The sequence below is a fragment of the Mustela putorius genome, unplaced genomic scaffold, assembly GCF_011764305.1.
Source record: "Mustela putorius furo isolate JIRA1106 unplaced genomic scaffold, ASM1176430v1.1 tig00000508_pilon_pilon_pilon, whole genome shotgun sequence".
In the NCBI taxonomy this organism is placed as follows: Eukaryota; Metazoa; Chordata; class Mammalia; order Carnivora; family Mustelidae; genus Mustela; species Mustela putorius.
The window spans coordinates 4,456,754-4,484,384 of NW_025421402.1; the positions used below are offsets into that span (position 1 = coordinate 4,456,754).

The following is a 27,631-nucleotide window of genomic DNA, read 5'->3' on the forward strand; positions in this document are numbered from 1 at the left end:
CCCACCAGTCCACATGGTCTCACTGCCCTGCCCTCCTGCAGAACCCACTGTCCGTGCCCGTTGGCCATGAACCATAAGGGGCCACCTGCTGCTACCTGGCATCTCCCACTACCCAGGGCAGGGCCGTGTGCTTCCCTCTTGTGGTCCAGGGGTGACTGCCATGCTGGACACAACGCAGCCTGGCCTCTGCCCCTCGTAATGAAGTCTTTGTTCCTGGAATAAGCAGATCCCACTGCTGGAGACAAGAGGGTCTAGGGCTCCGTGGGGAAACACACACATAGCCAGCACGGCGGGGCGGGGGGCGGGGAGGGGAGGAACGAGAAAAGAAGGGGCATGAGGAAGGGGCAGGCAGAAAGTTGTCTTTGTGCTGAGAGAGGGCATGAGTCAAAGGCATGAAGAGCCACCAGAAGGACAGAGATGAACGGAGGAAAAGCCCCAGCGGAGGAGAGCGAAGATGAGGACGACAGCGGGAGGGACTGGAGAGGACAGAGGAGCAGGAGAGCTGCTCTTACATCTGTGTCTTGCTCGTTTAACTTGTAGGTGTGGAGACCGTCCCGGAACACTTCTGGGTACGGAGGGACCTGCAGGAACACGAGGCCGGTTACAGCAGCAGGGGACGGGTAGGGTGTGCGGGGATGGAAAAGCAGACAGCCCTTGCTCCATTCTTGTTGGAAATCATGGTCCGTCAGCTCTGGTAGCTTCCACTCCGGGACCCCGAGCTAATTCTTTGTCCCTGGCTGGGAAGCCTGGCATGGCCCCATCTAGGTTCCTCCCCACTGTTTAGGCTGATTTCTGGAGATAGCGACGCTGCTCAGCTCCGACTCAGGATCTCCTCTCTCCCCATCCCCAAGCTCTAGATCTACCGTTGAGAGGGACTCCAGGGGTGTAGACATCCCAGATGGCTTATTGGGAACAAGCCTGAGAACAGCAGTTAACAGTTGGCTGTTTTTGAGGATGAGACATGGGGAAATGGAACAAGCACCAGAAACACTGGAGAAAGTATCTTGGTAGATTGCGCAGCCGTCCTGGGGGGCTTACACCAGCAAATGCTGCCCAGCCTTGGTGAGGCATCCCGAGACCACAGCACATTCTATACAAGTGGGGCATCAGATGGGTCCGTGCCACACCCTTGTGCCGTGAACCCCAAAGACGTCTGTGGAGAAGCTACCCGACATAAAAACAAGTCCCGGACATTAAAGAGCAGATTTGCGGTCGCTGGCATGAAATGGCATGGCGGGGCCGGCTATCTTGATGGTCTGAGCAATGGGCCTTGGGTTCACCCATGAACATGAAGAATGGAGGAGACACAGTGGAATTAGGGGAGGGGGACACAGGAGCCTGGGAGATGAGGCCCGGCAGATGGGCGGGTGGGGCAGAGCGCACCCAGCCCAGTGGCTGGACTAGACCATGCACGAGCAGCTGAGATGGAGGCTGGCGGGGGCCATGCTGCCAGGCAGAGGTCTTACTTGCATGAAGATCTGGGCCCTGGGGGAGGAGTTCTCCACCATGCGATTCACCATACTGATGAGAGTCTCGCTCTCACTCATCTGCAGCGAAGGAAGGAATGGACGATTCAAACTCGCACCCCTGCGGAGCTCTCGCCCCATCTCCTGCCTGGGCTCACTTCCCCGGAACAGGAAAGGGCAGCTCGTCCTGGGGTCTCCGGCTCCCTCTGCTTGACCTTACCCGTCGCTCACCCCTTGTGAGCTCTGTCCCAGGACCAGCACTGAAGGTGCCCCGAAGAGAGGCCACAGAAGGGGGGTGGGGGCTGCTGTGCCCTTGCTCGCTGGCCCCGAAGAGACCCCCTTGCTCAGTGACACTTCCCCTGGGGTGCCTGAGAGGTGCGGGTCTCATTCATACCGGCCAAGGTCAACTCCCTGCCCCGCTCTTCTTTCCTCACACCATTTTCCGTCAAAGACTGCACAGGCAGATGGGAAAACCCATCTCCCCGCATGCAAACTAAGTCAGACAGCTGAGATAGAAAACCTGGCGCTGCTCTTCAGATGGGCCCTCACAGAGAGGCAGGCACAGCTCTTCCCCGCCCCCCCCCCGCCCCCGACCCCTGCCCCCTTCTTGGCTCTAGAGTAGAAAGGATTGCTAAACAGGGTTTCCAGAGCTGGGCTGGTAGCATCCATGCTGATCTTGGATGGTGCTAAGGAGGGAAATAAGGAGACCAAAAGAAGCAAGCCGCGTTAAAGGGACACCAGATACTCGAACACTGTTCTCTGATACGTTATCTCTGTGTTTCAAAAATCATTAGGAACATGGAGGGGGAAAGACTACTTGGCAAATGAAAAAGAAAGAAATGAAGAAGGGCAGGGGAGAGGGAGGCAGGGGGGTGTGGGGGGAGAGGGAAGACAAGCCAAACAAATCAGCTGGAGATGCCATCATTCCCCCCCTGGTTCCAGTGCGACAGCATCAAAATTTGAAAACATCAGGGACTGTCCTTGGCTATGTCCCTTTAACTCAACTGACCTACAGGACGAGGTAGCAGAAGACAGAGGGAGGTTGTGTGGGAAAAGCTTTGGGGTAGAGGGAGTGCGTGGGGGAAGGGACGCAGCCACGTTAGGGCAGAGTTTCTGGGGTCAGAGTTCGGGAGGCCCTCACGTTTTTGGCTCTTACCTCCCCCACCTTCGTTGGCCCCACATGGATTTTGACTCTTATCGCTTTAGGCAGCAACCCAAAGGCGGCCTTGCTTCTATGCGCTGGGGACAGGGCGAGGGGCACCCAGCCACCTCCATCGGGAAACGCTTTCCTAGGATCTGATCTCTCTACCTTTTTAACCCACTTGGGAGTTTTGTTTTTTTTTTTCAATGACATCAAGTTTCATTTAAAAGGATTTCCAAAGAGCAGTTGTAGTAGGAGGTTGAGCCTTCGTGAAATAGTTCACGGTCAACAGGACATCGGCCCCATATTCTGGAAGGATCTGAACTCAAGTCAGTCTGTTTTCTTGGAGTCATGTGTGTTTGAGGCCAGGTTTATTGTGCACGGGGCATGCACGTGCAGTGGGTGTGGGATTGTATATGGTGTGTGTATACGTGTGTGTGTGTGTGTGTGTGTGTGTGTGTGTATGTGTGGTGTCTGTGTAGGACCTGCTAACACACCAGGCTTTGAGAGGGCAGAGGCAGCCCAGGCTTTGCCTGGACACCCACAGACCTCACGGCTCACCCAACCACTGGATCTCCAGTACTAAAGGAGGGAAGCAAGAATGTTCTCACCTTGGCCTGCTCCCACTCACACTGGGGCTTTGAGGATCTCTCAGCCCACAAGGGCTTTGTCTCTAGGATTCCTCTGTGCCATCTTCTGTCTATCCAAAATGTCAAATTTTGTGGGAAACCACCCAGCGCAGGGCCTCCTACATCATAATGGTGCTCAAGTAATATTCTAAATTGAGTATCAGAAGGAAAAGAATAAAATTGCTGCCCCCTGACAGAGCGCTAGAACGTGTGCTCTTCCGTGACCCTCTAGCAGCTCTGAGAGGTGGGCAAGGCAGGTTCTACAATGTCCAGTTCATGAGTGAGAAAACAAAGGCCCAGAGAGATGAAGCGACATTTTGAAGTCTAAAAAAAAAGGGGGGGGGGAGCATAACAAAAACTACTGTAAATGGCAGAGCTGGGACTAGAAGGTCTGACTCCACGATCTGGACTCTTATTTTTGTTTGTTTGTTTGTTTTGTAAGTAGGCTCCAGACCCAGCAGGGAGCCCAACACAGGGCTTGAACTCATGACCCCGAGATCAAGACCTGAGCTGAAATCAAGAGTCAGAGGCTTAACCAAATGAGCCAACCAGGTGCCCCTGGACTCTTATCAGATAAAACTCCCTTTTAAGATTATTATCTTTTGGGGCACCTGGGTGGCTCAGTGGGTTAAAGCCTCGGCCTTCAAGTCGGGTCATGGTCTCGGGGTCATGGGATAGGGAGCCGGCTTCCCTTCCTCTCTCTATGCCTGCCCCTCTGCCTGCTTGTGATCTCTGTCTGTCAAATAAATAAATAAAATCTTAAAAAAAAAAAAAAAGATTATTATCTTTTATCTAGAGGAGGTCCTCTGAAAGGTTATTTTTGAAGGTCTCAGCCTAAGGGCCCAGGCTGTCCATGAGGGCGGAAGCCCCTGGAGGACCCAGCTGTGGCACTGAATGCTGGCACAGCCAGGCACTGTAGGTGGGCCACAGACAGGACAGCCGGCCCAGGAGCCCCGAGGCCACTCAGTCCTGCTCCTCCCTCCTCTGGGCACTGAAGCGCCTGCTTTCTGCTGGGGCCAGCCCACACAGCCCACTGCCGGACTGGGTTGGCAGCCTGAGACTCATCCTCACGTGGACTGGAATACTTGTGCTGTGGACACCACCTGCTGCTTCTGGAACCAGGATGCAAGGTCCGAGGGTGATCCCACCAAGGCACAGAGGCCTGTGAGATGACAGGTTATGTGGCATATGACTTGTGTCTAGAACCTCCAACGGTTACACCAAGAGCCTCTGATTTCAAGTTTAAGGTTCCTTCTGCAACTTTAAGAGCATAAAACCATCCTTCATATATCAGACATCCCCTCAGCTATAGACTGGGTCAGAAGCTCAGAGTCACATTCCAAGCTCCGCCATTCACTAGCTGTTACTTAACCTCTCTGTTTCTTTCGTGTTACTGGTTCTAGAAGGGCGATAACAACAGTACCCACCTTGCAGTGCTGTTATACAGATTAAGTACTTCAGGGTGGCTAAGGAACCCAGAACAGCATGGGGCACAGAGAAAGCACCCAGTGATGGTGACGGCTACTATTATGGTCACGACTCTACTGTCATTTTTACCATCTCCCGCCGTTTCTACTGGGCCACGCTGGGGATGCCCCAGGTCCCCTGTGATTTGTAGCAATGCCCAGCATCCTGACCCCCGCAGCATGTCTCAACGCAGGGAGCGTCAGAGCCCCTCAGCCTCCTAGGGCAAGGCAGCCAAAGGTTAGAACCTGGAGCAGGGTCTCCGCCGCCAGTCACTCCCATCTATGGGAACACTCGCAGACCCTTCCAGATGAGCCGAAGTTGTCTGCATTCCCTCTGTCTACCACGCAAGCCCCGTATGCAAAGAAACTTGGCAGGGGAGCTAACAAATATATGGGTTATCTGCATTTAAAAAACCATCCTAGGGCAAGTCTTTTAGTTCTCCGTTTATAAACTGTGGAGTTGAACAACAACCTGTGAACTAGGACAGATAATTTCCCAGATTCAGGGGGCACGGAACCCCTTGCATTTTAGGCCCAGCCTGGCTGCTCACCTCCCCCACCCCTCCCCCATCTCCGCCACTCCTGCCAGCAGAGATGCAAATTCCCGCCTTCCCGCAACCCCACCCCCACCCCTGCCAGTTCCATCTGGCCTGAACGAAGAGGAGGTGGCATTAATTATTCATGCGGTCATGTCCTATTCTCCTTTCCCCAGGAAACTCTCAGCGGCCCTAAAGGGCTTTGAGGAGAAGGGGTGTGAAGGCGCAAAACCAAAATATAAGCCACTTTGTTGTCTCCTGGTGTTGCCAACAAAGGTTGTCAAATGGATGGGCCGGGAGGAGGTGGTGGGGAGCAGGGAGACAGACGGGAGGGCAGGGGAATGGCGAGGGGGCACCAGCTCTGCCTACCTGCTGATCCAAATACTCTAGGTTTCTTTGCAACTGAAGGTCTAAAAGTTCATCCTACCCGGAGCCCGAGGCCCAACAGCAACACAAACAAACAGGAACAAGACAACAGAAAACAATAAAGAGGAAGCAAAGCAGTTAAGAGTTAGCTGGGGGACAAGGTCAAAAAGAGGCCTGTCTGCCCTTGAGGAGTTCTGGGGAAGGGAAGGGATGAGGCTGGGGCAGGCACCAAGTTGCCTACTAGATGCCCAGCGAGAGGAGGGACTCCCTGGGGCCCCAGCTGCGGGCTCCTGATCTCCCTGGCCCTCCCATGGGAGAGGGCAGCGCCACCGAAACCATCTAGTCAGCCCTCCCTAGCAGCTCCTGAGTTTTCCAGAAGAATCCATTGTCTCTAGATGGGTACTGAGCTGTGTGTCAGAGTTTGGGCAGAGAAGGATCAAGGGGAAGGAAGGGAGGGGCACTGTCCATGCCTACAGGGGCTCCTCCACCGCGGCCTCCTGGGGCTCTGCAGGGATAGGCGGCAGCAACAGGCCTTTGGGGACAAGGACTCAGCCTGTTGGTTCCAGTGCCCCACTACCGCACCCCACATCCCAGGTGCGGTGTCTGTATCCAGCTCTCCAGTGGGAGACAGAAACTCTCTGGAGAACAAATTCCCAGGAAAGACAAGTAGAAAGCAAGGAAAAAAGGAGGAAAAGACATAATATGGAAACATTTTTCTTCCTTAATTTCACCACTTGTCTTTTTCCCCAGAAGCAGCACTCCAGGCAAGGGCAGACTTAGAGAAAATGCCTGTTATTGGACACTCAGGTCTGACTTTTCTTCCTAGGCCATAACCCAAGCCCCCCCGACCAGGCCCTCCATGTGCTGGGCAGGAGGCTGTTGCGGGGTCGAGAGGACCAGGACATCACATGCCTCCAGATCCTGTCCCTGCTCCTCTACCTGGTGTCCCAGAGATGGGGTAACTTGGCCTCAAACTCTGGATTCGGGCCAGAGTTGTGGCTGGGAGGGAAGAGGTATCCAGAGGCTGCTAGAAACCAGGAGGGCCAGGCACCAGGCACAGAGGATCCCTGTGGCTGTCCCAGTTTGGCCCCGCCCTGGGAGGAGAGGTTCTGCGGGGAGTGGACCGGAGGAGAGGACGTACCATCTTATCGTGGACCGTGGGGGATGGTGGGTAGTTGTAGGGGAACAGTCCTGCAGGGACTGGCCGCCTGTCTCCCAGGTAATCATACTGGAAGAGAAAGGGAATTGGAGAGGTGAGGGGGCCTGGCTGGGACACAGACTTCCCCAACAACTGAAGTTCAAGGTCAGGGATGTTTGTATCCTGTCCCAGAGCAGATGCCAAATTAAAATGGACAGCAGTTATCCACTGCAACATCCTTGCGTTGACCTGTCTGGTCCTCGAGATTTGCAAAGACAGAACCCTGTCTGCCCAGGATCAGTGTTCCGGGAGTGACCTGGGGATGGGCACCAAGAGCAATGCTCCTACTTAGGGGTCAAAGCGAATCCCCCGAAGCAGCTCTCCCATGGACAGACCCGCAGGGCCAGTGGCTCCCCTGGGCATCATCGTGGCTCCTGCCAACAGTGTGTGTCCCCATGGGACACAGTGACCCCGAGTCCCAGATGCCCTCACACCTCTGCCTCTCCTCTGCAGACAGTAAGAGGCTTCTGGGGGATCTCAGGGGACAAGGAAGGGAGGGCAGGCTGGTGGCTCACCTTGGGCGAGCTGATGGATCGCCTCATCACGTAGGCAGCAGGGTCGGCATAGATGTCCTCGCTGCGAGGTGGCAGACGCTCAAAGCGGGCACTGGGTGAGCGGACGGGGGAGTAAATGCGGGCACGGCTGTAGGAGCCCTGGCTGGGCGAGCGGGGCACAGAGTGGGAGCGGGGCTGCAAGGACAGGCGGCGCAGGGAGCTGGAGGCGGCGTCCAGCTCGTCGTAATAGATGGGCTGCCGGGAGGGGGAGGGGCCGGGGAGCCAGACGGTGCCATCCTGCCGCCCGTAGCCCGGGGGCTCCTTCCACTCCCGCAGCTGGAAGGCAGGGCCACCTCCGTTGCGGAAGGAGTGGCGCTTGTCCTCCAGAGCCCAGGGTGGGCTGATCCGATCATAGGCCGGCATGGAACAGATGCTGTCCGGCCGCACCCCTGGTGGGTAGTACTGGTAATCGTCGGGGTACTGGGTGGAGTAGGGGCTGTAATACTCAGGGACCCTGCGGGACACGGGGTAGAACCTAGAGGGACTGGGAGAGAGAGAGCACATTGTGAGGAAGCCAAACAAAATGAATGCAACCCCACCCACCCTGCTGTGCCCCAGGCGCACCTCCAGGTCCTCCAGCCCAGAGCAGAGTGTGAGCAGGTGAATGGTGCCCCCCCCCCCACACCTGACCCTGGGAGCCACAGAGGCAGCCACTCCCTGGGCGCTGAGCCTGGCTTCCGGGGGTGCAGGGAAAGCTCCCTCAAACCTTCCTCTCTCAATCAGCTACCCGAGGCTGGGAATTTCACATTCAGAGTTTCCATCTTGGTCTTTTTAAAACGAAATAGCCCTGGGGAGAAACTTTAAGCCTTATTAGCTGACTCTCTCCCAGCATGAACCATGTATCAGATCTTTTCTAGAGCCATAAACAGCAGAAAGAGCAGAAAGAAGGAGAGTATACTGGGCACTGGGGAGGGCGACGGAGGAGGGACAAAAGGGCAGCTTCCCGGTTTGATGTTCTCGTTAAGGAAGGGACCAGTAGGTTCTTGGGGCTCATCCCAAGTGAGGCGCTCTCCCTGGGGCCGGCCAGGTGTCCCAGGCAGTGGAGCAGCAGTGGGGAGCAGCCTTCCTGTGGCCGGCTGTCACCTGCGTGCGGGGAGATGCCCACCCCCGCAGGGAAGGAGCAGCAGCCCTGCTTGCCCCGCCGTATGCTACTGGACCGAAAATGTCTTCCAAATATTTGAAAGCCAATCACCGGACAAAGGAGCAAATTGCTCCAGAGGGCAGAACTAGGATCGGTGAGGGACAACACATATAAAGACTTTCAAATAATTAGAACTGTTCAAAACGGGGCTGAGTTGGCTTGGCAGCCATAGAGGCTCGTGGTGGCAGAGATACTCGGTGGCACCAAGGGTGTCGTAAGAGGGCAGGATGCGCGGATGGCTCTCGGATTGCACAGCTTGAAGTCCCCTCCCTCTGGGTGCCTGCCCGCCCTCTGGGCACCCTGCCTCCTCTCAGAGAGGCCCCGGGAGCTCTGGCCCTGTCTCTGAAGAAAGCAGACAGGGCAGGAGCTGGGCTGGGGTCCCAGTCCACCCCTAGAGCCTTGGGGCCGTGGAGGATTTGGATGTGCTAGGAATCCTGGGGTGGACTACTTGATGGTCTACTTGATGTCCCAACTCAGCCCGGCTTCCAAAAGATTTCTGGCAGGGAATGCTGTGCATGTCACCTCTCCCCAGCTCCCCCCACCGCCCGCCCTAGCCCTAACATCACCCTGGCTCCACGCCGGCACCCCACCGGGACTCACCTCCTAAGGTCGTCAGGCGGGGGCACCCCTCGGCGCAGGTTCACCCACTGCTGAAGCTGGTTCATGGAGCTCTTGCGCTGGGCGATTTTGTCGGGGTCGGTCCGTGGGGGGAAGCTCCGCTGGTGTCCCCCGCTCTCTGAGTCCTGCGGCGGGAAAGCTGTGCTCCCGGGCCGGCTCGGGGAGCTATACTGCCAGCCGTTGGGCTGGGCAGACCGGTCTCCTCCCCCTGGGACCCTCGGTCCCTCGGGGTAAGGGCTGCCAGGCTCCGAGGCTGGTTCTGGTCCGGCTTGGATGCCATTGGCTTTCACCAGAGGCTCGCTCTTGACTTCGGGCCTCTCGGGCTTCCTCTCGGCTTTCTCACAGCCCCGGCCATCACCCTCCCCTCGAGTCTTGGCCTCGGGCTCTGGCTTGGGGAGGCTGTTGTGGGATGGCTGGTGGTGGTGTTTGCTAGGTGGGATGTTCTCGGAGTCTGGCTTCTCGTGGCTGCAGGACACCAAGGGAGATGTTGTAAATGACCCCAGGCCAGTGCGGAGCTGGGCAAGGGTGGTCGACTGGGGAAGGAAAAAGGAGTGGAGAAGAGAGGGCAGGAAGGCGGCAGTGGAAGAGGGATTCAGAGAATGACCATTTTGTTTCCTAAATGCCCCCCAGTTGGCCTTCTCACTCCAGCCTGGGCAATCACCATAAAACATAGTCCAAGCTTGCCTGTGCACAGTTTGCTCGTTTTACCCTCCAGATCTCCTCCACGGGTCACTCTCTGCTCCCTCCCGCTGACCTGCACTGAATCCAGCCTTCGGAAGCTGCGGCCAACCCTGACCTCCCCCAGATGTGGTCTCCTCGGCCGTCTGTCTCAGCGCCAGCCCCCAAGCTCCATACACACCCTACCAAAGCTTCGTCACAGTGACTGTCCTTGACGTTGGCTTGTTACGGAGCTTGTTACCGGTCAGCCCTGTGTCCTACACAAGTTCCTTAACGTCAGTGAGCCTCGGGCTCCTTGCTGGCAGGAGGGGTGGACCAGTCCCTCCCCCCACAGGACTGTGAGATCAAACGTGCCAGGCGCCAAAGCTGTCACCTCAAACATCTTCGGCACAGAAGCACGCTGGCTCCCGGCTCCAGAACAAGCTTCCTCCAGGACTGATTGTCAGAACGTGAGTGAGCTCCACGAGGCAGGAGCGCATAGACTCGGCTTCCCTTGTTTTCCTAGCACCCAATTCGGTGCCTGACACATACCTACTTACAGTAAATATTTATGGACCGAACGAATGAACTTCTGGAAGTGCGCCCCCCCCCCGCTGACGTGAAGATGGAGTCTCGTGACGCGTTCCCTGCCACTTCCCAAATCCAACATATTCAAGCATCCTTGTTGCGACACTGCCTGGTAAACACTTCTCAGACCCCAAAATAGACTTGGAATCTGTCTATACTGTAAAACCTCCTTCTTCTGGATCCCTGTTAACATCTACCTCAAGATTCCACAGGCTGAGTGAAGACAGGCCCCGAGGCTGCAGGGGGGTGGCGGGTGGGGACAGCGATGGGGCCCGCTGTGGGCTGAGTGTCTGTGGCACGGCCTGGCTTTGTAGCCACACCGTGAGGGATGATTCTAACTGCTGTCTTCGAGCAGAGAAAATCCAGGTTGAGAGAGGCTGAGTAACTCACATTGAGGTCACAGTGTGGGCAAGGGGCTAAGTGGGGATTCGAACCCAAGTCCACCCTCCTCCAGAAGTCATGGGCTTAATGCACACAGCCAAGACTAAACGAGCAAAGGACCCTGGTCTTTGGCTCCTGGCCAGGCCGTGAGGGAACCTGACTTCTCTCTTGGCCTCCACCAGCCCAGAGAGAAGAGGAAGAGCCAGTCAGGGGAAGAGAGACTCTAGGCCCGGAAATCCCGAAGCCAGGTCCCCCGCTGGGAGCAAGGAGCAGTTTACATGTCCTCAGAGGTTCAAGCCAGCACGCTGGGCTCAGGAGGTCAGACACTGGGGTGCTTCCTCACTCTTCTTTCTCTGGCACTCCCCCCACCCAGGCCCAGGGCCCTGGAACTCACCTGTGACGCACAGCTTGGGGCACCGACTTCTGGGCTGGGGGGATCTGCACCCGGGCAGCCTCCCCCATGGCCTGGATCCAGGCCTCCTGCTCCTCGGAGCTCTCAGCGCTGAAGAAGTAGGTGCGGACCCCGGCGTGCTCAGCCTGTGGGGAGAGGCAGTGCGTGGGACCAGCCCCGGCCTCATCCACCCAGCACGTAGTCACCTGTAGGGAGAAGACAGCCATATCCACAGGACAGGTGGTCAGGCAGGCTATTCCCTTGACCTGCAGCTCTTCCCCTGCCCACCCCTCCCCCGGAGCTCAGGAGCAGGGTGAGGAGGACAGCCCCCAGCTGGGCCAAGGGCTCCAGCTAGCATACAGACAAGCTCTCTGGACCCAGCCATCCAATAGCCAGGTAAGCTCACCTGCCCTACCAGAGATGATTATAAACAGGAAGGACAATTACTACGCCCACTCTCCCATCAAATTCCATCTTTGATTTGAAGGGCAATTATTACCCGATGTCTGGGACAGATGACCCCCACCCTGCCCCCGAGCATAAGCCAGTCTTGGCTCTGGCTTCACATCGGAGGAGCTAGTACTGTCTCTCCTGGGCAGAGAGACAGCCAGGTCTCCGTCTCCCTGGGCGTGCAAGGGGCATGCACTGACGGTTGGAGCACGCTACCTAGTCGGTGGCCGCGGGCAGGTGCGGCAGGCGGGAACCCAGAAGAGAGCTCCTGTCCAGAGGAGGGGTCCTCACGCAGTCAGAAGGAGGAGAAGCAGAGAACAGGTCAACCAGACACCAGAGGGGGAGACAGAAGATGATGTGGCAGGAATATTGAGCAGCAGAGGGAAGTGGGGAGTGAGTCAGGCTACCCCCTTCTACTCGTTTTCACGCTGCCACCCGATGGGACAAGGGTGGGGAGTGGAGAGCTTGCCCCAAGACAACTGGGGCTGCTGGCCGAGAGGATTCCAGGCATCCCAGTGCTGATCCTAGCTTGGTCCCCATCCAGCTCTGCACAGCTGCGTTTGACTTGGGTTTTTGTTCTGGCCTGAAGTGATGCATCTGTCTATGGGGAAGGATCTTCCTGGTAAAGCTCGAAGTTCTCAGGCCACAAGGGAAAATGCTCCAGAGCTGAATTCTTTCTGGGACCTTGGCGTACTCTCCCGGTGAGACCTTCCATCTCCCAGGAAAAGCTGGTAGCCTGGTTTACCCCACTCAACATGAGAAATCCAAGTGATTAACAGTCTCAGATGTGAACCTCCCTTTGGTCTCTGACTCCGTGGGTGTGAAATCATGGGTCTCTCAGGGTGGGAAGGAGAGAAGATAGGGCTCTCCTGGTCAAGCCCCAGGGCTCTCCTAAGCAGCAGTGTCAAATCCCCACCCTCCAAATGCTTTCCTGGCTGGACCCTCACTCCTCTGTACCACCTGTCCCAGACACACGATTCCTATCTGACGGGAGTTTTTACCCAATAACATGTCCTACTTCCTCTGGCTCCTGCCCAATCCCACCCTCCAGCAGGGGGCCCGGCTTGTGCGCAGACGATGGGAGATGCTTCCAGCCAGCGAAGCTGTAAGGAGGCATCTGGGGGTTGAAACTGCACAAGGATACAGAGGGGAGGGGCCCTGGCGAGCTCTGGTGTGGAGGACACCGGGTTGTTGTAGAGAAGAGAGAGATAGAGGTGGACCTGGTAGGCGTGACCTGGGGCTGGTACCAGTGGGCAGCAAGTGAATTAATTTGCTAGTGTCTTGTGCGTGCAGAGCTCTGCTCTGGGCACCAATCACAGGAAAACAGACATGCTCTCTGCACTTGAAGAGCTCACGGTCAAGCTAGAGGACAAAGCATGCCCACAGGGAAACAAGGACAGAGCAAAGGCACAGGAGCAAATGCTTGCAACAGGGAAAGGCAGGGGGCCTGGGAAAAGACAGGGCAGTGAATGGGCAGCCAGAGGGGACAGTGGCCTGGCACCATGAAAGCGAGGAAGGTACCCCAGTGCAGTGAAGTCCACCGAGCCCCAACGGGGCTGGGTTAGGAAGAGGTTAAGTCTTTCTGCAGCAGGCTGGGCAGGGCTAGTGCCCAGCTCATTATTCGCCATCCAAGACTTTCACTTGGTGGCCAACAACAGGACAAGCCTCCCATCTGTCTCCACTCCCCACCCTTCCCTGGGGAAGGGCCACTGAATAGCCACAATTGGAACCCTTTGTGGGCCACTGAACTTGGCCCTCAGAGTTGGGTTTTAAAGAGGCAGTGAACTCCTTGGGGGAACAGGAAGGAGGAGAGGGGCGGCTGTGTGCAGAGAGCTGGGGCTGATGGCAGACGTGTGTGCGTGTGTGTGTGCGTGCGTGCGTGTCAGTCACTCGGGACGCCTGGTGCTGGCACAGCTCCGAGCTGCAGAGTGGCTGTGTCTGTGCACAGGTCTGGAGGGGAGAGTGAGACCGGCTGTTGGGCTGTGTGGGGGTGTGTGTGTGAATGTGTACAGTAGGGCTGTCTGTTGTTGGTTAAACAACCTGTTTCTTCTTCCCCGGCGGGAACTCCGCTCCCTGGAGCGAGAGTTTTATTAATTGTTCATTTGTGTTCACACCTCTGGCGGACAGGACCCCAGGAAACTCGGAACTAATCACATACCAAAGAAGGCCCTCCTTGTTCCCTAATCACATACCAAAGCAGCCCCTGTGCACGCTGCCCTCCTGTCTTCCACGATCAGGTGACTGGAGTCGGAAGCACAGAAAGGGGCAGAGTCTCTGAGGTCCTACAGGCTTGGATACTGACCAGGCGTTACCTGCAGTTTCTATCATCATCCCACACCATAGCTCTGAGTTCTCAGGGACTTGGACAGCCCTTCTCAGCTAGGGGAGGGAGGGCTTTCTGCTAAGAAAATGCATAGCTGGTATCCTAATTTTATATTTGGAAATGAAAAGGAGACTCTGGTCTTTGCATCATAAAATACAAAAAGGGCACAGGATTTTTATTGTTTTTAGTGGGTCATGAATTTTTAAATGTGGAAAAACACCAGCTTGCGACGAGCCAGTTGCCAGCCCATCTCTGATGGGTGGGTCCCCTGGGGGGGTTCCCAGGGAATGACACAGAGCGGGTGGGTGAGGCCCATCTTCTCGGGCTCCTGTTCTCCCAAACTACGGTCTGCATGAGGTTCGTCTTTCTCTACTGTGATCAAACTCAACTCCTAATTTTCTCTAGAGATTGAAATTTGTGTAGGTTTGACTGGGGGTCTAGTTCCCTGGGCCCAATGTAGCTCCCTACACTGCTGTCTAGAAGGGAGGTCAGAACGCCACCAGCCCACAGCCCCTGTCCCTGCTGCTGGGCCATCGTGCAGAGGGTTCATGGGTTCAGGACGTAAGTACTTCTCCCCCAGGAAAAACTGCGGCACCACTGAAAACCATCTCTCTCAGCCCAGCCTGAGGGGACCCACCCAGCTGACTCCCGAGATAAGAGGAGGTGGTCTTGATAGAGCTGGGACTGACTCCAGGGGCCACGGCCTTCTCCCTCCTACTACCACTGGGGACTCCTTGGGGAGGGGGCTCAGGATTCTTCTCCGTTCATTCATGCCCTCGAAGAGCAGGCCTCCCTTCCGCACCTGGCCTGGGAGAGGAAAGCCAACTGACCTTAAATGTGTGTTTTCGGCTGATGTTGTCCGACGGCTGCACGGCGGCCACCCGGAAGCTCAGGAGGGGGATGCTACCCAGGATGCTCTCCTCCTTCTCATCTGTCGGGGACACAGAGGCCCAGGTGATACACGTGTGCCTGCTGAGTGCGCGTGCGCAGGGAGAGGGCCGGCGTCTATTGTCCCTATGACAATGACGATAACCCTAACCCTAACCCTAATCGCAATAGGCACGTGTGGCTCATCAGGCATTCCGGTCCGCCAGCCACCAGCACACAGGCTGTACTCTGCACAACACGGAGAGGCACAGTCCCTGCAGATGGGGAGCCTGGCTTGCAGACACCGTCCTAGAGCCTGGGACTATAGCAGTGGCTGGGAGAGAAGAGCCACCTGCCCTCAGGGAGCTTCCCTTCTGGGATACAGGTAAGCAAAAAAGCAGCAGCTACTGTGATGGAGGGTTTGCCGTCCTTCGGGTACTGTTCTAAGTTAGATGTCTTAATGAGTTTAACCCTACCCACGATTACTGCGATTACCCCCATTTTACAGGAAAGGAGGTGGAGGCACAGAGAGGTTAAGTAATTTGTCCAACATTACTGGAGTAGAGTGCTGGGTTGGTCTTCAGACCCAAGAAGTCTGACTCCCAAGCAAACACTCTTTTTTTTTTTTTAACTCCACCCAGACCAGGGGCTCAAACTCAAACTCAAACAACCCCAAGATCAAGCTCCTGCTCTACTGACTGAGCCAGCCAGGTGCCCCTCCCCAGGAAGCCTTCCGAGCCACTGTCTCATCTATAGAGCCTCCCCAAGCAAGACGATTCCAGGAGGGGCACACGTAACGGGACGATAATGGGATCGGGCATGGCAGAGCAGACAGCCCCGTCTTCCGCTCTGGCTCCTCTGGGTACCTGTTTCTAAGGTTCTCCCAGGCACCCAGCAGCTTCCTCTGTCCTCTCCAGACAGAGGTCTGCCCTCCCCTTCCTGGCCCCCCATGTCTCCACAAGCAGACACACCCCTGCAGAGCCCCTCAGCCCTCTGGTCCCCACACAGGCTAACAAATAGGCTTCTCTGTAATTCATCCTGGATCTCCAAGGAGCCCCATGGATGAGCTCATCAGCCGGAGCCACAGATGATGGGTGGGGGTGCTCTGTGGAATGGGGGGGCAACTCCCCAGTTCCCTGGGATAGCTCTTTGCTTCCAAGGGTAGAAACGCTGGAAAACTCTCCTTTAGGCATCAGAAGGAATCTCGGGGAGTATAAAGTCATGAGCACCCCTTCTCCCCTCCCTCATCACACGAGAGACTTGGCTTAAGGTCCAGCTTCCTCCACAGAGTCAGCGTGGCACCAGAGGAAGGCCGAAGCCCAAGGATCAGGAGGAGCCTGGGGCCGCGGACCCAGGGCTTCCTTAGGAAAGTGGAGGCTGCCGTCCTCTGGAGGCGGTGGCTTTCTGCCAGGTAGTGTCCCGGCCAATGCTTACAGGGTCTCTTGAGAGCATCTCCCAGTGGATGGTGGCCCCCATCACGGTGCCCTTTGAGTTCACGACTTTTCAGTCTCTCCCCTCAGGCCAGTCCCAGAGTCTCTCCCCTGCAGAGATCCTGGCTTTCCGTCAGCTTCATTCAGACTCTGGCTCCAACCAGCCCTGGGTCCCAGAGGCCCAGCACCAGGGGCCAGACCCTGGCAGATTCTTCTCCCCTAGTCTTGGCGTTTTTCCTGGGGCTGGATCCTGTCTCTGCAGCCCCTTCCTGATTTCTCTTTTTGGGGTTCAGGTGGTAGCGACTCAAGGCTCAGGGACAGCAGCATTCTGGAGGGGTCACTGGGTACAACCTTTGTGAAAGTTAATGATTTACTGCCTTGCCCCTAGGAGGCCCAAAGAAGTCGGGGCTCTGCCATGCCCAGGGCATGGGGGAAAGGGAACAGGCTCTCCCACTACAAAACCCTTGCACCCTTCTCTTCCTGTGGCCCCACACCAGTGTGACAGGGCCATCCCTGCCCCCGTCCCTCTCTAGCTCCCTCGGGATCTCCTTGACACAACACTGCTGTACGATTTCAAAAATAACTTCCTAGAGGCTGCCTCACCAAAGTTATTAGGTCTCTCTCTCTTTTTTGAGAGGCTTGGGAGTGAGTGCTGGCGTGCGCACAGCAGGTGGACACTGGGGTGTATTCATTTACTCAACACTGATTGAGCACCTACTATGTGCCATGTGCTGTTTTAGGCACTGTGGCCATCACAGTGAACAAAACCGAGATTTCTGCCTTCATAGATCGGCTCACATGCTCCAGGGAGACAGGAGGAAGATCAGCACACAAGCTCCGATTGGTAGGTCACCTGCTAGTAGTGACTGGGGGCCTTCCTCTGCTTCCTCCTTTTCCTAGCCCATCCCCCACCCTTCACCCTCAATCGCATGACTGTGCTGTGTGCCTACTGTGTCCCCCAGCAGCACCTGGAACTCTGCCTGAAACCTGGAGGGTGCCTGGTAAATACTGTTGAATGTCAAGTGAGTGAGTGACCATGTGAGCAAGCAGGCTCTGTCTTTATCCCACGGTCACGCCCCATGGGTGCTAGAGGCTATGGGGCAGGTTTGCACCCCGGTCCCCACCCCCACCCCCGTGACCGACCAACGTCCACCTGAAGCAGAGCCCGGGGATCTGGCAGAACAAAGAAGAGTGGTGGGCCCTGCCTTCCTGCAGCCCCGGCCAGCCCCAGGAGAAGAGGCAAGCTCACCTTTATAGTAGAAGAGGCAGCGATCCACCAGGACAAACCAGCGCTTGTTCCACTGCTTAACCCCGGAGCTGGCCTGTAGGATGCGAGAGGACAGAGGGGAGGGACTGTGAGCTGGGCATGGGAGGGGGGATGCAGGGGGAGGAGCTTGGCACCAATTACAAGGCCATCCTGCCTCTGGCCGTGGCGGCTCTGCCGCTAACAAGTGCAGCCAAACCCCTTGAGACCTCAGACGCGGGAAAGTGACATTAGATCATTGTCTGTAACCTTCCAATTCTGTCATCTCAGGCCTCAGCGTCTCTCCCGGGGAAGAAAGAAGGGGTGAGAGGTGAGCCAGAATGAGAGGGCAGAGGGTCGGCAGGGAGGGTGGGGAGGTCAAACTGGGAAGAATTAGTGGACCCCAGGACCAAGAACACCCCTCTTCCTTCACAGCAAGAGGGACCTCCCGAGAACGAGCCAGTGGGTTGTTCTGACAGGGTTGGCGACCCAGCATATTTCTGTCATGCCGTCTGCCCCTTAGGAGACTTGGCTGGGTTCCCAAATGTGACACTAATTTTTCTGTGTGATTTTGGGAAGATACTCAACTTCTCTGAGTCTTTATAGAATTAGGAGATTCATTCACAGAGATATATCCAATATCAAAAATAGGACACAGGAGGACGTATCAAAACGTGTAAGGGACCATTATTGCAACTACAGAGGAATCGGAGTGAGAGAAAGTGGAGGTCCTGGTGGGCGGACGGCGGAGGAGGCCTCACCTGTTTGAAGAGCCAGCCTGCCTTGGTGACGGGAGCAGAGAGATTACGCTTCATGGAGTGTGAGCGCTTCCCAAAGGCGATGGCCTTGCGGGACGTTCGGGTAGCCTGGGGAGGCAGACAGAGAAACCAGCCTGCTTTCTTCTCTCCCCCTCTCTGCTCTGTCTGCAGCGGGAGCTACCCTTGCTGGGAGCTGTGGCTCTTTCCACGCCTCGGGGGTCCTCACCCTAAGAGGACCAACTCAAGGGTACAGCTTTCCAATTCTTTGACTCTTTTTCTTACCACTAAAATGGGGCCCAAAAGAACCATCTGACCTGTCTCACAGCGGTATGGATTTTGTTGTTATTGTTGTTGTTTTAAGGAGAAAATAAGAATTCTCATTTCACTCCTGAGCTATCTTTCTTCAACTGTCTGGAAGCTGGTCTTCCACTGTTCAGCCCTTCTCATCACTGTCAGCTTCTAGAACATTCCTTCAGAGTCACAGGATTCTGATCTCAATCATCCTCTTCACTCTAAATCTGGCCATCCCTGTGGCCTTGCCCTTGATGATGACTGATCCAGTGCCATAACCTCATAATACCGTGATAGCCTCAATTCCAAAACCATTCACTACTACCCTGTCACTTATTCCCACGGCTGCACCGTCAACCTGACGCCCATGACCCTTCGCCACTAACATCTTCAATTCCGGGATTCCCATTTCCTGACGCCATCCCCTCCTCTGGGCTTTCTCACTCCATTACTCAACACCACCAGCCAGTCCCTGAGCTCCTCAGTCCTTCCCTTTCCTTCTGGACCTGTCAGCCATGACGTCCTGGTTGTAGTCATTTCCCTACGAAGCCCAGGCTCCACGCTGGGGCAGGTCAGCCGCACTCTCAAACACCCCATCCATCGTCACGGCTTGCAGCTTCTCTACAACTCAGAATCCCAGAGCCGTCAAATTGTCCCCTTCCTGCCCTCATGGCCAGATTATGGTTTATGATTACAGAGCAGCTGGAGGAACAGGACAGAGCCCTCCGGCCCCCCAGTCCCCAACCTCAGCCCGGCCCAGCCCCCTCATGCCGCTCCCTGCCCTCCCCCTCCCCCACGCCCTCCCCACGGTAGACCCTGCTCCGCTCCACGGAGATGAGCCAGGCTCTCAGACATGCTCTTCTTCAATTTCACACCCTTTCACCCAGAAAATTACTGTCCTCACCACTGTCGCCTCTTTCTCTCCAATGTCAGAAGAAGAGGTGGCACCCTCCTTTTCAAGGCCAACACGTTCCACCCGCCATTTCCTGAGACTTTGCTCCATAGATAATCTCTTCTCCAATCTGTCTTCAACCTTGCCTTCTCCGCTAGCTGCTTCTCCTGAGCGAACATTCTCAGCTCTCTCCATCTTAAAGCATCAGTCTGTCTCTGTCTGTCGGTCTGTCTGTCTCTCCCCCTCAGCAGCTCTCCCTCCCTCTCACATGGCCACACCCACTGGACGCCGCACCCCACCCCCAACCTGAGGTGCCCTGAGGCCCTCAGGCAACACCTCCGCTCCTCTCCCTCTCTTCCTCACAGGACTAGGCTCCTGGAAGAGTCCGGATGTTCGCTCCTCACAGATGACATTGACCTTTCTGTCCTTCCTGAAACTCTCTTTTTGGTTTCTGTGGCAGGATTCTTTCCCCCACCTGCAGCCCCTCCTTCTCAATCTCCACTTGACTCCATTGGTGGACCTCAAACCAAACTTCAAATCTCATTTTTCTACATAGACAACGTATCTCGTCTGTACCCGTTGCCTCGGCTAGCAACAGTATGCTGAAAGTTCTCCAGCCCTTATCTAAGAACTGTCTCCTAGCCTCACCCCGTTTTGTAACTGGCTGTCCAACCAGGACTTAAATGCGTGCAAAACCAAACTCATCTTTTTTCTCACCAAGCCTGTTCTGTATTTCTTTCTGGGCTACTCCAATCCCCCTAGTTGCCCAAACCCTCCTTCTTCTGCTCCTTGTACGACATTTGCGCGGGCCAGATGAGTCTATGTTCCTAATGGTCCTCGGATCTGTTCTTTCCTCTCAGGCCATCCATCATCTCTTCTTGCTGTGTACTATGTATCATGAAGTAGGGTTGCCTTTCTTAAACACAGTGGCATCACAATGCTCTCTTAGCATTTCTTAACTCTCTCTCATCACTTACAAAGGAGTTCCATTCCTTAGCCTGGCACACAAGGGCAGATCTGTAAGATTTGCCAGGCCCATGACCTGCCTTCTGCCCCCCTATCCGATGAGTCCCTCACTGTGAGGCCAAACTCCTGGTGGTCCTCTCCCACGGACGATAGCGGACGTGGAGAACCTCATCTCCCTTGTCCTCTGACAAATCCCAACTCATCCTTTAAGCCTAGGGCAGGCCCCCTGACTCCACAAAACCTCCCAGACCTCCTGGCACAGTGAGCTGTCCCTCTACTCTGTCCACTCCTGTGCTCTAAAGCTTGTAACACTGCAAATGGAACGGTTGGCTTTCCAGGTTCTTCTTTAGACTCTAAGTTCTTTGTAGGGAGGAAGTTGAGTCTTTTTTTTTTTTTTAATTTGTTTATTTATTTATTTGTCAGAGATAGAGAAAGGGCACAGCTGGGGGAGTGGCAGGCAGTGGGAGAAGCAGGCTCCCCTCTATGCGAGGAGCTCCAGGCGGGTCTCGAGCCTGGACCCATGGGATCCTGGCCTGAGCCAAAGGCAGCCGCCCAACCACATGAGCTACCTAGCGTCTCAGAAAGTTGAGTCTTATTCATCTGCTCATCACCAGAGCCCAGCAAAGTATCTGGCTACAATAAGCACTTAGTACATACTTGCAGAAGGAAGGAAAGAAGAAACTGGGCCTTGTCATAAAGCCCACCCCAAACTGGGGAATACAGTGATTTTCTAAACTTTACTAGTAAAAATCCACATATAAAGGCTGAGATTAGGCACCCGAGGAGGTCACCCATCCCCACAAAAAGAATAAGCAACTCCCCAAATACTTCTCTTCCTCCTCGGTCCGTCATCGGCCACAGCTTCACCTCGGCTCTGCAGCCCAACAGCGGCTCCCGCAGCTCGCCCCTCTGCCATTCTCCTGCCAACCCCTCCAGGCCCTCGCCGCCTTATCTTTCAGCCACAGCCTCCCAGCAACCCTCCACCTTAGGCTAATCCAACCATCTGCCTTCCCTGCTTCCCCAGCCAGGCTGGGAGGAAAACCACACACATCTGTGGACTAGAGCCACTCACTGTCAAGTCTATGACCTCAGATGACCCTTCAACACCATCACGCAACCTTTCACATGCCCCGTGTTGACCTCCATTCCTGTTCTCCAAAGCCGGGGCATATTCTCAAGTCCGAGTGCCTCTCCACCCATCCCACTCCCCTCTGCAGAAAACCCTGCCTCCTACTTCCCAGTAGAAGCTGAAGGTGTCAGATGGGAATGTCTTTAACTTCCTAGACCAACACTTCCTAACTTCACAGACCTTTCTTCTGCAGCTCAGGAGGAAGGCTCCTTCCCTATGCGGGCTAACAGCACCTCTGCGTCAGATTTCTCTGGTCTCCATGGAGATGAGACGCACAGCTGTCCGCTTCCTCCTAAACCTGGCTACTGGGCCATTCCCCTCCTGCTCGCACATCTTGAAACAAAACAAAATGACCAAGAAGACCTCTTGCCATCTTGCGTGTCTTCTAGATTCAATCCTCTATCCCTCATTTCCCCCAACAGTCAAGTTTCTTTATAAATATATATTTTTCAACATTTCAAATATTTCAGAAAAGTAGGGAATGAATCATCACCAGGTGTTGGGTTTTTTTTTCCCTTGATAAAACATGACAAATAGAGCTGAAACTCCCTTTGAGCCACTCCTCAACCTCATTACCTTTCTTCCTTCCTAGAGGCAACCGCTGACCCAGAACGAGTCTGCCTATTCGTGGTTACACACTCTACCACCAATTTACCTGTCCATATGTGCTGGTGCACTCGTGAAGGCCGCTTCCCATAAATGCTAGTGCATATTCTGCAACCTGCTTCTTACTCAACAGTACATATTCAAGATTTATCCTTGTTCATACCTACAGCGATCGTATGATTTAACTTTTGGAGAACACTCCATTGTATGACCAAACCCCTCCTTACTGTCTAGTTTCTTAGAAGACTAGTCTCTGCTCCTCATTGTCTCTCTGACTCCCCTCTCATCGCCTCTTTAGCCCCTCCGGCTGCCTTCTGCCCCCATCCCACCACTGGTCAAGGTCTCCAGCGCTAAACCTCAGGGACATACTCAGCCCTTATCTTACTGGACCCCTTCGCCACATTCTTCTCTGGATTACCTCTTCCTCCTGAGATGCTCATTCCTTTCCAAGCTCTCGAGTACCATATCCTTTATGAATTATTCCTCTTTTGCTGTCCCCCTCCATCAGCGGTTCTCCATGGGCAGGGAAGGGGGTGGTTTTGTCTCACAGGGGACACTGAACAATGTCTGGAGACACTGGTTGTCATAGGCTGGGTGCTACTGGCATCTGATGGGCCAGGGCCGAGGATACTGCTCGACATCCTACAGTTGAGAGGACAGTCCCACACCACAGAGAACTCTTTGGCTCCAAATGCTGATGGTGCCAAGGTTGAGAGGCCCCGGTCTAGAGATGGGTCTTCTGCAAGGTGCTGGTAGGACCCCTCTTCCCTTCCTACTCTCCACTCCTCTCGCATCACCTCGCCTGCTCTGGGGAAGCCTGTGGAGACAGCTGGACGGGCTCTAATGTTTCCTAGGACTCCTGCCTGACACCTGGCCTTGGGAGCTAGACTTACCCGGACGCTGGGCCGCTCGGGGGGGACCTCGGACACCATGTTGTGCTTGGATACGTCACTGTTGGTGATAGCCGGGCGTTTTCCACCTGCTTTATTGGACATGTCCAAGGCCGATCTGATTTCACATTGACCGAAAGAGAAGAAAGAGACTCATCAAAACCCATGAAGAGTGTAGAGGCTCCATCCGGATTCCCCACCATGCCACCCATGAGATCACCTCAGCTGCTCCCTCTGCTCTTCTGAGGCCACATGCCAGTAATCTTGAAGAGTTTCCTCTTTCTTTCCTGTAAATTTGTTTTAAAAACCTAGACCTTGGGATTCTGGAACTCCTTTTCCTTCTAATTGAAAAGACATAATGGCGCAGCGGGCTATAGGAGTCGTTTAATTATCTTTTTTTTTTTTTTTCCTTTCACGGACTGAGCCAAGATCCACAGAGAGAGGAATTTGCATTTGGCTCTCAGGGTCTATCAGCTTCCTACAGCACTTCCCTCAAAGGCCCCTGGGTGACAGGGCCACCTCAGACCTGTCTCGCTCCTCCAGCACCACCTGTGGGAGGCACCAGCCTGAGATCTGGGAGAGACTGGGAAAGGGGGTGAGGGCATCAAGCCTGAAGGCCCTCAGAAGCTCCATTTCTCAGGACCCTGATTAGAGACCCAAAGTCCCTCTGCTCTCCACCCCTCCCTTCCCCTTCTCAGTTGCAAAGTGTGGGGGTGGGGCAGCAAGCGGGATGGGAAGGTCAAGCAGCCAGCAGAGGGGCAGACATACGTTTTCAAGTTAAATTTTTTGTTTTCTTCTGGGACCTGGCCAGTCACTGGGTGTAGAAATGTGTTCCGTCTTTCATTGTGGCTGTGGAGGCAAAGAACAGACAAAAGTCATGTTAAAGATGGAGAAGCCAGAGACACTAACTAAAGGGTGGGCCGGCCCTGGGCAGTGACAGGGAGGGGGTGACCACGTAGGAGATGGCTTCTCTGTCCTTTGTGGGGTCTGGGCAAGGCAGGATGGAGGGCTGGGTGGTAGAAAAAGCAGCTGCAGTGAGGTGGGGGTGGGGAGACCCCTTTCACTAGTCAGTGCTAACTACGGATAGAGACCTCCCAAATAAGCCCCACTTAACCCCCTCAGTGGTCACCTTGGGAGTGTGTACGCGGGTGGGGGCAGGGACCTCTGTCAGCTGAGATGTCCCTGTGCACCAGGTTCTCTCCCAGAACAGCTCCAGCCAGTGCTCCACATAAAAAATTGCTCACTCATTATTTGCTGAAAGAATTCTCCGCATGAGGGGCGCCTGGGCGGCTCAGTCCTTAAGCATCTGCCTTTGGCTCAGGTCATGATCTCAGGGTCCTGGGATCAAACCCCGCCTCGGGCTCTCTGCTCTGCTTCTCCCTCTCCTACTCCCCCTGCTTGTGTTCCCTCTCTCACTGTCTCTCTCTCTCTGTCAAATAAATAAATAAAATCTTAAAAAAAAAAAAAAAGAATTTTCTTGTGACCTTGGACTCCTTCCGCTCCTGTTTTATGTACCATCTCTTTCTTTAGGTCAAGCCAGAAATCTGGAAGCTCCATTCCTGGGCTTGGGCAGGGACCCACTCACACTCGGGGGCCAGGGTTTCTGCATCTCAGGGGCTGAGATGCTGCTGAGACAGCCGGACTGGCTGGCAGGCAGGTGCGTGCCGGCTCCACGGTCAGACCCAATTAAGGGCTGCTGGGGCCTGGCTGTGGGGCAGGGTGCGGGGAGGACAGCCTGCCAGGAAGCCGGGTCCGTGCAGACGTGGATGGGGAGCAGAGCCGTGGACGCCCCTTTGGGAAGGCTTGCCGTGCGTGGCTTGCCGTGCGTGGCTCTCCGGCTGGCCGAGTGTCGGCCTAGCTTCCTGGCAACTCTGGGGGGAGACAGGGGAGGAAGGGTAGTAGATAGAACTTGGAGGGGGACTGGTGCCATGGGCTAAGCCACACATGGCAGCCGTTTGAGATGGATTCTGCAAGCAGGGGAACACTTGGCAAGAATGTTCCAGATTGCAAGCATCTAGCCGGGGGGGGGGGGCTGGATGAATTTTAAGGTCCTCTTCACCCATTCCTCTTGAGAGATACTGTGAGAGCCCAGGACAGGTTCAGTCCACCTCAAGAAGCAGGCACCTCGACAGAGCATGCTGAGGCCATGTCAAGCTTGGGGGCCCTATCACCAGGCCACTGGAGCACCCCTACGATGAAGACCCAGGGCTGCTTGGCCAGGGGCAGGAGGAAAGACAGCCTGGCTCTGTCCCTTCAGCTCCTTGAGGGAAGTAACATTTTGTTGCAACCCCTCCCCCACCCCAAGAGTCCAGGAACCCCACCCCCCCGGTGCTGTCTGTTGAAGCTAATGATAACATCAAAGTGTGTTTTTTCAGTTTCCAAACCAGCCCTGTTCAGATCGAATCCAAAGGCCTGTGGCAGGGGCACTGAGGTGGCTCAGTGGGTTAAAGCCTCTGCCTTAAGCTCAGATCATGGTCCCAGGGTCCTGGGATCGAGCCCTGCGTTGGGCTCTCTGCTTAGCAGGGAGCCTGCTCCCCCCGCCGCCCCCACCACCTGCCTCTCTGCCTACTTGTGATCTCTGTCAAATAAATAAAAACAAAATCTTTAAAAACAACAACAACAGCAAAGGTCTGTGGCAGATACAAGCCCCATGGACAGTGGCCACAGTCTATATGGGAATCTGGGTTTGGCAGCTCAGGCTTGCCGGCCAGGACCCTGAATCTGGCCAGTGTCCACCAGGCGTGGGCTGGAACTCCAACACGTTTCTCACCTGCTTCCCCTTCTTCTCCAACTTATTCCCTCCTCCCTCCAACAGGGATACTCTCCTCAACTTAACTGCAGGGGATCTTTGCAAGGAAGGGTAGCTGCTTCTAGTCACCCCCGTCCCTGGCTCTCCCACATTGGGTGTGGGGGGGGGGGCGGGTGAGCAGTCTGTGAAAACAAGATCCTCAAGGTGCCAACATCTCTGCTTTTTCCCAGTGGCACACCGCGCCTGCTCGCCACCTCCCACGTCCACCTGCCCCCCCAGTCCCCTTCTGCTCTACAAGCTCCCTGTGCTAACTGCTAGAACCTTCCCCCGCAGGCACTGGTATAGACAGACAGACAGACACACACATACACAGACAGAAGCACACACACAGCCTGCTGTCAGCTGGCACAGATCTCTCAAGGTACAGTGAATTTCTGCCTGCCCCAGACTCTCCTACCCAGCAACCCCTACGAATGACGTCCTCTCTCCATCCCGCCGCTACCAATTTCAAAATAGCTTCCCCTTCACAAGCACTGCAATGCAGCAGCCATTGACCTAACTCCTCTTCCTTCTCCAGATCAGGTCTGGCAGGGCCTTCCCTCCGAAGCCCCCCGACCCGACGAGCTGCCAATGCACCTGCTCACCGAACTTGGCTCACCATCCACAGAAGAGCTCCCTACCTGACCCGTCGATCAGCCCGAAACTTCAACATCCTTTTGGCAGCTCTGTTTCCTGTTCGGCAGCCTCAGAGGACCTGCCGGCCACCCTGCTCTTACCATCCCTCTGAGAAGTAAGTCCTCCGGTCCCCAGGGCCAAGCTCGGGGCACTCGGCAGGCTCCAGGGCTGGGGGAGGGGGAGGAGCTCTCGCTGGGTGATGGCAGGGGGTGCCCAGATGCCCAGGGCAGGGTGAGGTGGTGGCTGTGGCTTCCTAGCATCCAGCCCAAAGGCTGTCGTCTGAGTGCTGGAGGCAGAATAAGGGAGCAGGGATGATATCCTCCCGGCTCAGGTCCCCAGGGAGAAAATGCTGAACCGGAGAGACAGGCGTACGCTGAGCAGGTGTGCAACTTCTAGGTAGTCTGACCCCGCCGAGCTAAGGACACAGAGTAGCTGGGCGGGCGGAGTGGTCCGGGGCTGCGTTCCCATCTGCACAGCAGACGCTCGCGCCAGCCCGACCTACAGGAAGGCAGTCTTCCCTGCCTCCCGACCCCCCAGCCAAGAACACCGTGCCCCGGGCTGCAATCCGCGTGCTTCTTAGAGACCCTTCCAATCCTGGGGGCACAAGGTTTCAGGGAGGCTCCGGACTTGTGCTGCCCTTGTCGCCGCTGCCTGGAAGCTGAGATGAACTTTCCCCACGCCTCCTAGCCTGCCCAGACTTCTGTGCAGCCGGGCCACAGGGAACGGGGCTTCTGGGCGGTGTCCCCAGCGTGCTCCCTTAAGACCCAGCCCCAGCTGGCGGGCCCTCCGCCTGGGGTCTGGCTGAGGGGCATGTGGAGCCCATGGGCATGAGTGTCGTGCCGCCAGAGCTCGTGTCAAGGTCCTGGCTCCTCTGCTAGGGTGAACTTGAAGGGAAGCGTCCTCCAGAAGCTTGTGAGGAAGAGGGAGGCACACAGGGCTCGGAGGGGGGTCACCATGTGTTTACTTCTGAAAATCTTCCCAGATGCCATATGATAAATCCCAGCTGGCGACTATCAGATCTGCTCAGGAGCAAGGAGGTTTGCATTGCCATGAAGTTCCCCGAACTCTCCAGTGGCCGAAGATGGTTAGATCTCCCCTTTTCCTAATGCCCTCCGTGTCTCGGGGCTCTTGGACTACAAGGGTCTTCTGAAGGTCATCTCTTCCAGTCCCCTGCCTCCAGGCGAGCTCACTCTGCGATCAATCTCATTCAGTGTCCTGGCTCTCGTAAGG

General features: G+C 55.6%; 1 protein-coding gene across 18 annotated transcripts in view; it reads right to left on the bottom strand.

Annotated features, from left to right (window-relative positions):
- PLEKHA6 (pleckstrin homology domain containing A6) overlaps positions 1-27,631 on the bottom strand; it is a 142,436-nt gene that overhangs the window by 19,971 nt on the left and 94,834 nt on the right. For 8 of the 18 annotated variants that reach the window (XM_013058174.2, XM_045081053.1, XM_045081056.1 and 5 more), the window contains 12 exons: positions 23,746-23,826; positions 22,981-23,095; positions 18,207-18,311; positions 17,452-17,524; positions 14,736-14,836; positions 11,136-11,338; positions 9,098-9,580; positions 7,318-7,840; positions 6,746-6,832; positions 5,608-5,661; positions 1,467-1,547; positions 513-581 (listed from right to left, as the gene is read on the bottom strand). In XM_013058174.2, coding sequence (XP_012913628.2) covers positions 513-581; positions 1,467-1,547; positions 5,608-5,661; positions 6,746-6,832; positions 7,318-7,840; positions 9,098-9,580; positions 11,136-11,338; positions 14,736-14,836; positions 17,452-17,524; positions 18,207-18,311; positions 22,981-23,095; positions 23,746-23,826 — 1,975 coding nt within the window. The other 10 variants (XM_045081058.1, XM_045081059.1, XM_013058175.2 and 7 more) reach the window with 9 other exon arrangements.